This window comes from Oryx dammah, unplaced genomic scaffold, assembly GCF_014754425.2.
Source record: "Oryx dammah isolate SB20612 unplaced genomic scaffold, SCBI_Odam_1.1 HiC_scaffold_27, whole genome shotgun sequence".
Classification (NCBI taxonomy): Eukaryota; Metazoa; Chordata; class Mammalia; order Artiodactyla; family Bovidae; genus Oryx; species Oryx dammah.
In genome coordinates, this window is record NW_024070211.1 from 135,848,622 (window position 1) to 135,861,317 (window position 12,696).

At 40.2% G+C, this 12,696-nt stretch overlaps 1 protein-coding gene across 1 annotated transcript in view; it reads left to right on the forward strand.

Moving 5' to 3' along the window:
* The window catches only part of OCA2 (OCA2 melanosomal transmembrane protein), a 361,910-nt gene that overhangs the window by 298,314 nt on the left and 50,900 nt on the right, over positions 1-12,696 (forward strand). Inside the window, exons 20-21 of the mRNA XM_040227913.1 lie at positions 7,592-7,651; positions 8,340-8,444. Of these exons, the coding sequence (XP_040083847.1) occupies positions 7,592-7,651; positions 8,340-8,444 (165 nt within the window). The remainder of the gene's footprint in view (positions 1-7,591; positions 7,652-8,339; positions 8,445-12,696) is intronic.

The following is a 12,696-nucleotide window of genomic DNA, read 5'->3' on the forward strand; positions in this document are numbered from 1 at the left end:
TTAGGCTCACTAGTTCAGTCGCGCAGTGGGGAGGGGGGGATGCTGGTTTTGAAGACAATGATCTGCTTTTTTGGTTACCTGATGTCCTCTGCCTGCATTCAGAGGTTGTTTTGTGGAGTTTGCTCCGCGTTGAAATGATCTTTTGAGGAATTTGTGAGGGAGAAAGTGGTCTTCCCTTCCTATTCCTCCGCCATCTTCGTCAATGGACATCTAGGTTGCTCACATGTCCTTGGATACTGTAAATAGTGCTGCAACGAACACTGGGGTACATATGTCTTTTTGAATTCTGATTTTCTCAGGGTATATGCCCATTAGTGTAATTGCTGCATTATATATGATTCCTTGGTGGCTCATACCCTCCTGGCTCAGATGGTAAAGAGTCTGCCTACAATGTGGGAGACCCGAGTTAAATCTCTGGATTGAGAGGATCCCATGGGAAAGGAAATGGCAACCCACTCCAATGTTCTTGCCTGGAAAATACCATGAATAGAGGAGGCTGGTGGGCTACAGTCCATAAGGTTGCAAAGAGTTGGACATGACTTCACTTTCATGGTAGTTTTATTTTTTCTTTTTTTCCTGGTTCTTTAAGTAATATCTATTCTCTTCTCCATTGTGGCAACATCACTTCCCACCAACAGTGCATAGAGTTCCCTCCACAAACCCTCCAGTATTTGTTTGTAGATTTTTTAATGATGGTCATTCTGACCGGTATAAGGTGATACCTCATTGTAGTTTTGATTTGCATATCTCTAATAATGAACAACACATCTTTTCAGGTATTTGTTGGCCATCTGTATGTCTTCATTGGAGAAAAGTTTTGCCCCCCCCCCCTTTTTTTTAGGTTTGTATGCTCTGCCCATTTTTCATTGAGTTGTTTGTTTATCTGCATAAGCCACTTGTGTATTTTGGAGATTAATACTTTGTGAGTTGTTTTATTTGAAAATATTTTCTCAAACGTGCAGTGTTGTCTTTTCAGTTTTTTATATTTTTTTGCTGTGAAAAATCTTTGGGCCTCATTTGTTTATTTTTGCTTTTATTTCCATTACTCCAGGAGGTAGGTCAAATAGGATAATGCTGCAATTAAGGTCAAAGAGTGTTCTGCCTATGTTTTCCAGTAAGAGTTTTAGTTTTATAGTTTCTGGCCTTACATTTAAGTCTTTAATACATTTTGAGTTTATTTTTTAATATGGTGTTAGGAAGTATTCTAATTTCATTCTTTTACCAGTAGCTGTTCAGTTTTTTTTTTTAAATTTTTATTTTTACTTTATTTTACTTTACAATACTGTATTGGTTTTGCCATACATTGACATGAATCCACCACAGGTGTACATGAGTTCCCAATCCTGAACCCCTCTCCCACCTCCCACCCCATATCATCTCTCTGGATCATCCCCATGCACCAGCCCCAAGCATCCTGTATCCTTTATCGAACATAGCCTGGCGATTTGTTTCCTACATGATAGTATACATGTTTCAATGCCATTCTCCCAAATCATCCCACCCTTTCCCTCTCCCTCAGAGATAAATGTATAAAAAGTTCGTTTTATACATTTGTGTCTCTTTTTCTGTCTTGCATACAGGGTTATCCTTACCATCTTTCTAAATTCCATATATATGTGTTAGTATACTGTATTGGTGTTTTTCTTTTTGGCTTACTTCACTCTGTATAATTGGCTCCAGTTTCATCCATCTCATTAGAACTGATTCAAATGTATTCTTTTTGATGGCTGAGTAATACTCCATTGTGTATATGTACCACAGCTTTTTTATCCATTCATCTGCTGATGGACATCTAGGTTGTTTCCATGTCCTGGCTATTATAAACAGTGCTGCAATGAACATTGGGGTACATGTGTCTCTTTCAATTCTGGTTTCCTCAGTGTGTATGCCCAGCAGTGGGATTGCTGGGTCATTACCAGCACCATTTATTGAAGAGGATGTCTTTTCTCCATCATATATAGTTGCTTGTAGTAGTCTCTTACGATCCTTTTCAGTTCTGAATTATCTGTTGTAACCTCTCCCTTTTTACTTCTAATTTTATTGATTTGTGTTGTCCTTTTTTTCTTGATGATTCTGACTAATGGTTTGTCAATTTTATCTTCTCAAAGAACTAGGCTTTAGCTTTATTGATCTTTGTTACTTTTTATTCATTTATTTTTCATTTATTTCACATACATTTCATATATTTCATTTAGTTTTGCTCTGATCTTTGATTTCTTTCCTTCCACTAACTTTGGATTTTGTTGTTGTTCTTTTTGTAGTTGCTTTAAGTGTAAGGTTGTTTATTTGATTTTTTCTTGTTCCTTGAGTTAGGTTTGTTTTGCTGTGAACTTCCCTCTTAGCACTGCTTTTGCTTCATCCCATAAGTTATAGATTGTCATGTTTTCCTTGTCATTTGTCTATAGATTATTGTTTTACTTTCCTGTTTGATTTCTTCAGTGACCTCTTGGTTAGTTAGGAATGTATTGGGCAGGTTTCATATGTTTATGTTCCTGTTAATTGATATTTAATCTCATAGTGTTGTGGTCATAAAAATGCTTGATATTTCATATATTTCATTTATTTCTGCTCTGATCTTTGATTTCTTTCCTTCCACTAACTTTTAGTTTTGTTGTTGTTGTTGCTCTTCTTCTTTTTTAGTTGCTTTAGGTGTGATGTTATTTATTTGATCTTTTCTTGTTCCTTGAGTTAGGTTTGTATTGCTATGAACTTACCTCTTAGCACTGCTTTTGTTTCATCCCATAAGTTATAGATTGTCACGTTTTCCTTGTCATTTGTTTCTAGATATTGTTTTATTTTCTGTTTGATTTCTTCAGTGACCTCTTGGTTAGTTAGGAGTGTATTGAGTAGCCTTCATGTGTTTGTCTTCCTGTTAATTGATACTTAATGTTACAGTTTTGTGGTCAGAAAAAAATGCTTGATATGACTTCAATTTTCTTAAATTTATGAAGAGTTGATTTGTAACCCAAGATGTGATCTATCCTGGAGAATCTCCCATGTGCACTTGAGAAAAAAGTGTATTCTTATTTTGATGGAATATCCTGAAAATATCAATAGGTTGATCTGGTCTAATGGGTCATTTAAGGCTTACATTTCCTTATTAATTATTCCTCTGGATGATCTGACCATTAATGTGAGTGGAGTGTTGAATTCTGCTACTATTACTGTGGTACTGTTGATTTCCCTTTTCATAACTGTTAGCATTTGCCTTATGTATTGAGATGCTTCTATGTTGGGTGCACATATATTTATAATAGCTATATCTTCTTCCTGGATTGAATCCTTGATCATTATGTAGCATTCTTTGTTTCTTGTAATAATCTTTATTTTAATGTTTATTTTATCTGATATGAGTTATAGTACTCCAATTGTCTTTTGACTCCCATTTGCATGGGATATCTTTTTCCAGGCTCCCTTTCAGTCTGTATGTGTCCCTAGACTGAAGTTAATTTCTTGTAGACAGCATATAGCTAGATCTTGCTTTTTGTATCCATTCAGCCAGTCTATATCTTTTTGTTGGAGCATTTAATCCATTAACATTTAAAGGTAACTATTAATATGTCCAATCTTATTACCATTTACTTTATTGTTTTGGGTTTGCTTTTGTAGGTCTTTTTCTTCTCTTGTGTTCTCTGCCTAAAGAAGTTCCTTTAGCAATTGTTGTAAAGCTGGTTTGGTGGTGCTGAATTTTCTTAACTTTTGGTAATGTGTACAGCTTTTGATTTCTCCATTGAATCTGAACAAGATCCTTGCTTTGTAGTGTAATCTTAGTTGTAGTTTTTTTTTTTTTCCCTTTCATCACTTTAAGTATATCCTGTCACTTCCTTCTGGCCAACAAATTTTCACTGAAAGATCAGGTGTTAACCTTATGGGAATTCCTTTGTATGTTGTTGCTTTTCCCTTGCTGCTTTTGATATTTTTGTGTGTTTGTGCTATATGTGCCTTGCTGTGTTTCTCTTTGAGTTTGCCTCTATGGGACTCTTTTTGGATTACTGGACTTGGGGTGGCTATTTCCTTTCCCATGTTAGAGAAGTTCTTGACTATCGTCTCCTCAAGTATTTTCTTATGCCCTTTATTTTTCTCTTCTTTCTCTGGGACTCCTGTAATTCAAATATTGGTGCACTTAAAGTTGTTTCAGTGCTTTCTGAGACTGTTGTCATTTCTTCTCATCCTTTCTTTTTCTTTTTTATTCTACTCTGCTTCAGTTATTTCTACCATTCTATCTCCCAGCTCACTTGTCTATTCTGCTTCAGTTATTCTGCTATTAGTTTTCCCTAGCATATTTTTTATGTCAGTTATTGTGTTGTTCATTGCTGATTGTTCATTATTTCTAGGTCCTTGTTAAACATTTCCTGTATCTTTTCAATCCATGCATCAATTCTATTTATCTGTGCCTCCATTCTGTGATTTTGGATCATTTTTACTATCATTACTCTGAATTGTTTTTCAGGTAGACTGCCTATTTCCTCATTTGCTTGGTCTTGTGGATTTTTAATTTGCCCCTTCATCTGCTGCAAGTTCTCTATCTTCTCATTTTGTTTAACTTATTCTGTTTGGGGTCTCCTTTCCACAGGATGTAGGATTGTAGTTTCTCTTACTTGTGGAGTCTTCCCTCAGTGGGTGGGGTTGGGTCAGTGCCTTGAATAGATTCCTGGTGGGTGAAACTGGTGCCTATGTTCTGATTGGTGAAGATGGATCTGGTCCCTCTGATGGGCAGTGGTGCATCCAGTGGTTTTTTTTTTTTTTCCTTCTGTAGGGGAAGGGGTGTCTGTGAGCTTAGTATAGCTTCAGGCTATACTGTTTGCTAATGGGTGGGGTTGTGTTCCTTTTTTCTAGTTGTTTGGCATGAGGTGTCCAGCACTGGAACTTTCTGGCTGTTGGGTGTAGCCAGGTCTTATTGTTGGGATGAGGCCTTTGGAAGAACTTTCTCTAGTTAATATTCCATGGGGTCAGGAGTACTCTTGTGGTCCAACATCCTGGATTCGGGTCTCTCACCTCAAAAGTTCAGATCCAATCCATTGCTGGAGCTCCAAGGCTCCACGAACTACTTGGCACAGAAGATAAAGAAAAAGAAAAAAAATCAATCAAACAAGAAAATAACAGGTAGACAGAACCCCAAGAAATAGAGCAAAAGCAAAACTAAACAAAAACACACAAAGAAATGCACACTCAAACTCACAAAAAGAAGAGCAAAGAAGATAAAGGAAACAAAAAAGAAGAGAGCTATTGAACCAATAAAGAAACCCATAAATGTAAAACACTGGAAGACAAATTAGCAAAAACACAGCACCAAGATGAAATCAAATGTGGAAAGTAAACTTAAAAAAAGGCAAAGAAAGCATAAAACATATACACCAATAAAGCAAAAGCAAAACAAAACAAAACAAAACAGAGAAGAAAACAAAAGAAAAATACAACAAGCAAATAAAGTAAAAATAGTGAAAGTGAAGTTGCTCAGTCGTGTCTGACTCTTTGTGACCCCGTGGACTGTAGCCCACCAGGCTCCTCCTTCCATGGGATTCTCCAGGCAAGAATATTGGAGTGGGTTGCCATTTCCTTCTCCAGGGGATCTTCCTCCTGCATTGCAGGCAGACGCTTTAACCTCTGAGCCACCAGGGAAGCCCAAAGTAAAAATAGAGAAATATAAAATATAGTTAGAAATAAGATTAAAAACAAAGTAAAACAAAGGAAAAAATAAAAACAAAAAAGGTGTGATAAATGAAAAAGTACAGTAGAAATAGGGGAAAAATAAAATTAATTTATTTAAAAATAATGTGCAAGAAAAGAAAAAATAAATAAAAAGTAAGAATTAAAAAATATTAATTAAAAATCAACAATAAAAAAACAAAAATGAAAAACATTACATATATACATAGAGAGAGAAAGAGTGGTAGTAAGAAGACAATCTTCCTGTGGCTTCAGCTGTCAGTTTCCTTGTCCCCACAATGAGCTCCAGCCAATCTACCTTCTCAGGACGTCCTCCAATGTTTCTAAGAACGTCTCTAGACCTGCTGTGGGCGCTGTGGGGCCAGCTCAGATTCTGATTTGGCCTTATTCTACCTTGTACTTGCTTCCAAAGTCCACCGTTGCCCCTGAATTCCACAGCTTCAAATATGGGAACACTCATTGTCTATTGAGATATTCCACAGGTGCAGAGTTTACCAAGACAATTGCAAGGATTTACTCCACTACTCTTGTCACTGCATGAGCAAATTCCCTTCATCTTGTTTGGTCACACAGCTCCTGGTGCTCAGCTTTGCTTTTGTCCCAGTTTTGTTTGTCCTACTGTTTATAGGCCGCCCTCCATTGTCTGTTTCCTGTCCAGACAAAAGGGGGCAAAAGCAGCAGCTGAGGCCGATTAGGGCTCACTTGCTCACTCAGGCCAGGGAAAGGGAGGGAAACTGCAGACACAACTGGGAAGTGTTGGTAGTGCCTGTGGTGGCAGAGATCTGTAGGAAGTTGCTACAGCCTGAGGCAAACTGCATTCTCCCAGAGGAGTTGGCTCCAGGTCACAGGTCCCTTGGCAGTGCCAAGCTGCACAGGCTCCCTGGAAAGTGTGGGCAGTGACCTGTGCTTGCTCACAGCTCAGTGGCAATGGCAGTGGCTGAAACACTCACCTCTAGGGTCAGAGATAACAGTTGTGGATTGTACTGCCTCTGGCACTTGCGGAGGTGTGGTCCTGTCATCTGTGACCTTGTGAAGTTTCAGGGTCCCTGAGATAATGATCTCTTGCTTTTGTGGCAGGCCCAGGCTTTTTCCTTGACTTCCTCAGCTGTGTAGTACTAGCCCCCTCAGACTGTCTTCGTGGCAGGCAACCCCAGTTCTCTCCCTGGGTTCTGACCTCTGAAACCTGAGCCCTGGCACCAAGCCTCCACCTGCCCTGTGTGCATGCAGACAACATCTCAAACTAGTGGGAACTGACCAGCACTGACCTCTTTGCAGAGTTCTCTCCATTTTCCTCTGCACACCTGTTGCTGTGCTCATCTCTGAGGCTCCAAAGCTCTCCTATGTGCCTGCCCATGAAGGTTTCCAAGTGTGCAGAAACTTTTCCTCCTTCATAGCTCCCTCCCAGAGGCACAGGTCCATCTGGATTCCTTTGTCTCTTTTCTTATTTCTTTTGCCCTACCTGTTTTGTGGAGATAAGCTGTCCTTGTTGAAAGTCCGAGGTCTTCTGGCCAGCTATCAGTTGGTGTTCTGTAAGAGGTGTTCCACATGCAGATGTATTTTTGATGTATTTGTGGGGAGCAAGGTGATATTCATGTCTTACTACTCTGTCATCTTGAAGGTCTCCCCCACGGTGATCTTGCAAAGAAGTGGCCTTCTATCCAAATTTAAATTTAACATGGACATTAATACAAATTAATGTTTGTATTAATGCGAACTGGCAGAAGTTCCTACCAGTGCTACTCTGCTCTCATCTTGAAGAATCTTCAGTATCCATATAAGAGTAACTTATTTAGACTGTGTGTTTGATCTTTTATAAGCAATGAGCACCCATGTTCCCTTACTTTCATTTTAAAGATATATTTTTAAACCTTTGCATATCTTCTCAGTTTTAAACTGATTCTCATCATACATTTATTTCTTCTAGGCATTGGCACATCTACACTTAATAGAATATGTCGGAGAACAGACTGCTTTGCTAATAAAGGTACATTAAATACTGCAATATAATGTGCTCCAGCCGCAATTCCTTTGATTTTTGTAGAAAAAGAAAAAATATCAGTTAGACTAGATCTCATTCATTATGTAAAAAGTATAACAGGGAACCTGTTTTAGCCTATGTAGGCTAGAGATGAAAAGAGACTTTTTTCAAGGAATATATAATTACAGATGCTCACAATTTTTCTATTAGCCTTTAGTTGAAACCTTTGTAGGAAGGAGAACAATTGAGACAGTAGTCTCAGTAAGTGATGCACAGAGGTCTTAACCCAAGGTTTTTGCCAGGAAGTGAGGTCAATGTGGCTAGTGTGTCATCTGATGTCCCATCAGGTCATCAGGAACAGGGAAACTCTGCTTTCTGCACCCCCCTCACCCCACACTGACACAAGGGTTAGTTGGTTTGAGCATGGTTTGGAGTTACTACTCTGAATTACTTGTAGACTCTGTCCCAGGCTCCTGATAGGAGTTGGAAAAGTCCAGATAGTGCTGTTTGTACACCAGAGTCTCCGTTGGTATCCTGTGTGGAAGAGGAAGGACCAGGAGCCCTTTTGTCCCTTTGGAGTCCCCCATGTCCTATTATCAGATCCGCAGTGTGTGTGTGTGTGTGTGTGTGTGTGTGTGTGTTTGTGATCTGTGCAGCTATGGTAAACAGCTCTACTCTTATCTTCTGCTTTCAGATGGTCCCAGAAGATCAGCGCCTTACAGCTGCCATCATCCTGGTGGTCTGGGTCTCAGGCATCACATCCTCCCTGATTGATAACATCCCATTCACTGCTACTATGGTGAGTCACAGTATCTTCCATGTGATGAGGGCCCAGATTTCACTTGCACATAACCTGGGCTCACCCTTCCTTTCAGAGGAAGCAGAGAGTGAGCCCTGTCCCTATGTTGTGCTTACAGGTTTAGGGGACAGATGTGATGAATCCCAAACAACAGCTGGGAGCTAAGGCCTTATAGCTGCTGTGGGTAGTGAATTCCAGGATGGCTGATTGTTTTAGGGTCAATCTGACTGGGAGTTGCCACCTCTCATGGAAAGACAGTCTTTGTTTTTTGTTTCTGTAAAGAAAATTCATTTCAGTCATTCAGTCGTGTTTGAATCTTTGCAACCCCCTGAACTGCAGCACGCTAGGTGTCCCAGTCCATCACCAACACTTGGAGCTTGCTCAAAATCCTGTCCACGAAGTTGGTGATGCTATCCAACCATCTCATCCTCTGTCATCTCCTTCTCCTCCTGCCCTTAATCTTTCCCAACATAAGGGTCTTTTCCAATGAGTCAGTTCTTCCCATCAGGTGGCCAAAGTATTGGAGTTTTAGCTTCAGTGTCAGTCCCTCCATTGAATATTCAGGGCTGATTTCCTTTAGGATGGACTGGTTGGATCTCCTGCAGTCCAAGGGACTCTCAACAGTCTTCTCCAACACCACAGTTCAAAAGCATCAATTCTTTGGCACTCAGCTTTCTTTATAGTCCAACTCTCACCTTCATACATGACTACTGGAAAAGCCATAGCTTTGACTAGATGGACCTTTGTTGGCAAATAATATTTCTGCTTTTTAATATACTGTCTATGTTGGTCATAGAATTTCTTCAAGGAGCAAGTGTCTTAATTTCATGGCTGCAGTCACCATCTGCAGTGATTTTGGAGCACAAGAAAGTAAAAACTCTCACTATTTTCCATGAAGTGATGGGACAAGATGCCATGATCTTAGTTTTCAGAATGTTGTTTTAAGCCAGCTTTTTCACTCTCCTCTTTCACCTTCATCAAGAGTTCTTCTGTACTTTCTGCCATAATGGTGATGTCATCTGTGTATCTGAGGTTATTGATGTTTCTCCCTGCAATTTTGATTCAAGCTTGTACTTCAGCCAGCCAGGAATTTCACATGATGTACTCTGCATATGAATAAAATGAGCAGTGTGACAATATACAGCCTTGACCTACTAATTTCCTGATTTGGAACCAGTCTGTTGTTCCAGGTCCAGTTCTAACTGTTGCTTCTTGACCTGCATACAGATTTCTCAGGAGGCAGGTAGGTGATCTGGTATTCCCATCTCTTGAAGAATTTTCAGTTTGTTGTGATCCACACAAAGGCTTTGGTTTAGTCACTCAAGCAAAAGTAGATGTTTGTTCTGGAACTCTCTGGCTTTTTCTATGATCCAACAGATGTTGCCAATTTGATCTCTGGTTCCTCTGCCTTTTCTAAATCCAGCTTGAACATCTGGAAGTTCACAGTTCATATACTGTTGAAGCCTGGCTTGGAGAATTTTGAGTATTACTTTGCTAGCATGTGAAATCAGTGCAATTGTGTGGTAGTTTGAGCATTCTTTGGCATTGTCTTTCTTTGGGTTTAGAATGAACGCTGACCTTTTCCAGTCCTGTGATCACTGCTGAGTTTTCCAAATTTGCTGGCATATTGAATGCAACACTTCCACAACATCATCTTTTAGGATTTGAACTAGTTCAACTGGAATTCCATCACCTCCACTAGTTTTGTTCATAGTGATGCTTCCTAAGACCCACTTGACTTTGCATTCCAAGATGTCTGGCTCTAGGTGAGTGATCACACCATCGTGGTTATCTGGTCTTTTCTGTATGGTTCTTCTGTGTATTCTTGCCACCTCATCTTAGTATCTTTTGCTTCTGTTAGGTCCATGCCATTTCTGTCCTGTATTGTGCCCATCTTTGCATGAAATGTTCCCTTGGTATCTCTAATTTTCTTGAAGAGGTCTCTAGTCTTTCCCATTCTATTGTTTTCCTCTATTTCTTTGCATTGATAACTGTGGAAGACTTTCTCTCTCCTTGCTATTCTTTGGAACTATGCCTTTTAATGTGTATATCTTTATTTTTCTCCTTTGCTTTCTGCCTCTCTTCTTTTCACAGCTATTTGTAAGGCTTCCTCAGACAACCATTTGGCCTTTTTGCATTTCTTTTCCTTTTGGATGGTCTTGATCACTGCCTCCTGTATAATGTCATGAACCTCTATCCATAGTTCTTCAGGCACTCTGTCTATCAGATCTAATCCCTTGAATCTATTTACCACTTCCACTGCATAAATGTAAGGGATTTTATTTAGGTCACACTTGAATGGTCTAATGGTTTTCCCTACTTTCTTCAATTTATGTCTGAATTTGGCAATAAAGTGTTCCTATTCTGAGCCACAGTTATCTCCCAGTCTTGTTTTTGCTGACTGAATACAGCTTGTCCATCTTTGGATGCAGAGAACATAATCAATCTGATTTTGGTATTGGTCACCGGGTGATGTCCACGTGTAAAGTCTTCTCTTGTGTTTTTGGAAGAGGGTATTATTTGTGACCAGTGCATCTTCTTGACAAAACTCTGCTAGGCTTTGTCCTGTTTCACTTTGAAACAGGCAAAATTTGCCTATTACTTCAGGTATCTCTTGACTTCCTACTTTTGCATTCCAGTCCCCTATAATGAAAAGGACATCTTTGTTTGATGTTTGTTGTAGAATATCTTGTAGGTCTTTATAGAACTGTTCAACTTCAACTTCTTCAGCATTACTGGTTGGGGCATAGACTTGGATTACTGTGATATTGAATGTTTTGCCTTGGAAACAAACAGGGATCATTCTGTTGTTTTGGAGATTGCACCCAAATACTGCATTTTGGACTCTTTTGTTGACTATGAGGGCTAGTCCATTTTTTCTAAGGGATTCTTGCCCACAGTAGTAGATATAATGGTCATCTGAGTTAAATTTGTCCATTCCAGTCCATTTTAGCTCACTGATTCCTAAAATGTCAATGATCCCTCTTGCCATCTCCTGTTTGACCGCTGTCAATTTTCCTTGATTCATGGACCTAACATTCCAGGTTCCTATGCAATATTGTTCTTTACAGTATTGAACTTTACTTCCATCACCAGTCACATCCACGGTTGGGTGTTCTTTTTGCTTTGGCTCTGTCTTTTCATTCTTTCTGGAGTTATTTCTCCACTCTTCTCTGGTAGCATATTGGGGACCTACTGACCTGGGGAGTTCTTTCAGTCATATCTTTTTGCCTTTTCATACTGTTCATGGGGTTTTCAAGGCAAGAATACTGAAGTGGTTTGCCATTCCCTTCTCCAGTGGACCAAAATTTGTCAGAACTCTCCACCATGACCCATCCATCTTGGGTGACCCTTCATGGCATGGCTCATAGTTTCATTGAGTTAGACAAGGCTGTGGTCCATGTAATCAGTTTGATTAGTTTTCTTTGATTGTGGTTTTCATTCTGTCTGCCCTCTGAGGGATAAGGAAAAGAGGCTTATTGAAGCTTCCTGATGGGAGAGACTGACTGTGGGGGAATCTGGGTCTTGTTCTGATGGGTGGGGCCATGCTCAGTAAATCTTTAATCCAATTTTCTGTTGATGGGCTGGATTGTGTTTCCTCCCTGTTGTTTGACCTGAGACCAAACTATTGTGGAGGTAATGAAGATATTGGTGACCTTCTTCAAAAGGTCCCATGCACACTGCTGCACTCAGTGCCCCCGACCTTGCAGCAGGCCACCACCAACCCATACCTCTGCTGGAGACTCCTGGACACTCACAGGCAAGTCTGGGTCTCTCTCTTATAGGGTCACTGCTCCTTTCTCTCAGGTCCTGTTGTGTACAAGGTTTTCCCTCCAAGAGTCTGTTTTCCCTCCAAGAGTCTGTTTTCCCAGTCCCGTGTAAGTTTTGGTGGCTCTATCTGAAGGAGATCAGCCCTGGGATTTCTTTGGAAGGAATGATGCTAAAGCTGAAACTCTAGTACTTTGGCCACCTCATGCAAAGAGTTGACTCATTGGAAAAGACTTTGATGCTGGGAGAGATTGGGGGCAGGAGAAGGGGACGACCGAGGATGAGATGGCTGGATGGCATCACTGACTCAATGGATGTGAATCTGAGTGAACTCCAGGAGTTGGTGATGGACAGGGAGGCCTGGCATGCTGCGATTCATGGGGTCGCAAAGAGTCGGACACGACTGAGGGGCTGAACTGAACTGAACTGATGGTGGGGTTAGTGGTGACCTCCTCCAAGAGGACTTATGTCACACCCAGCTCTG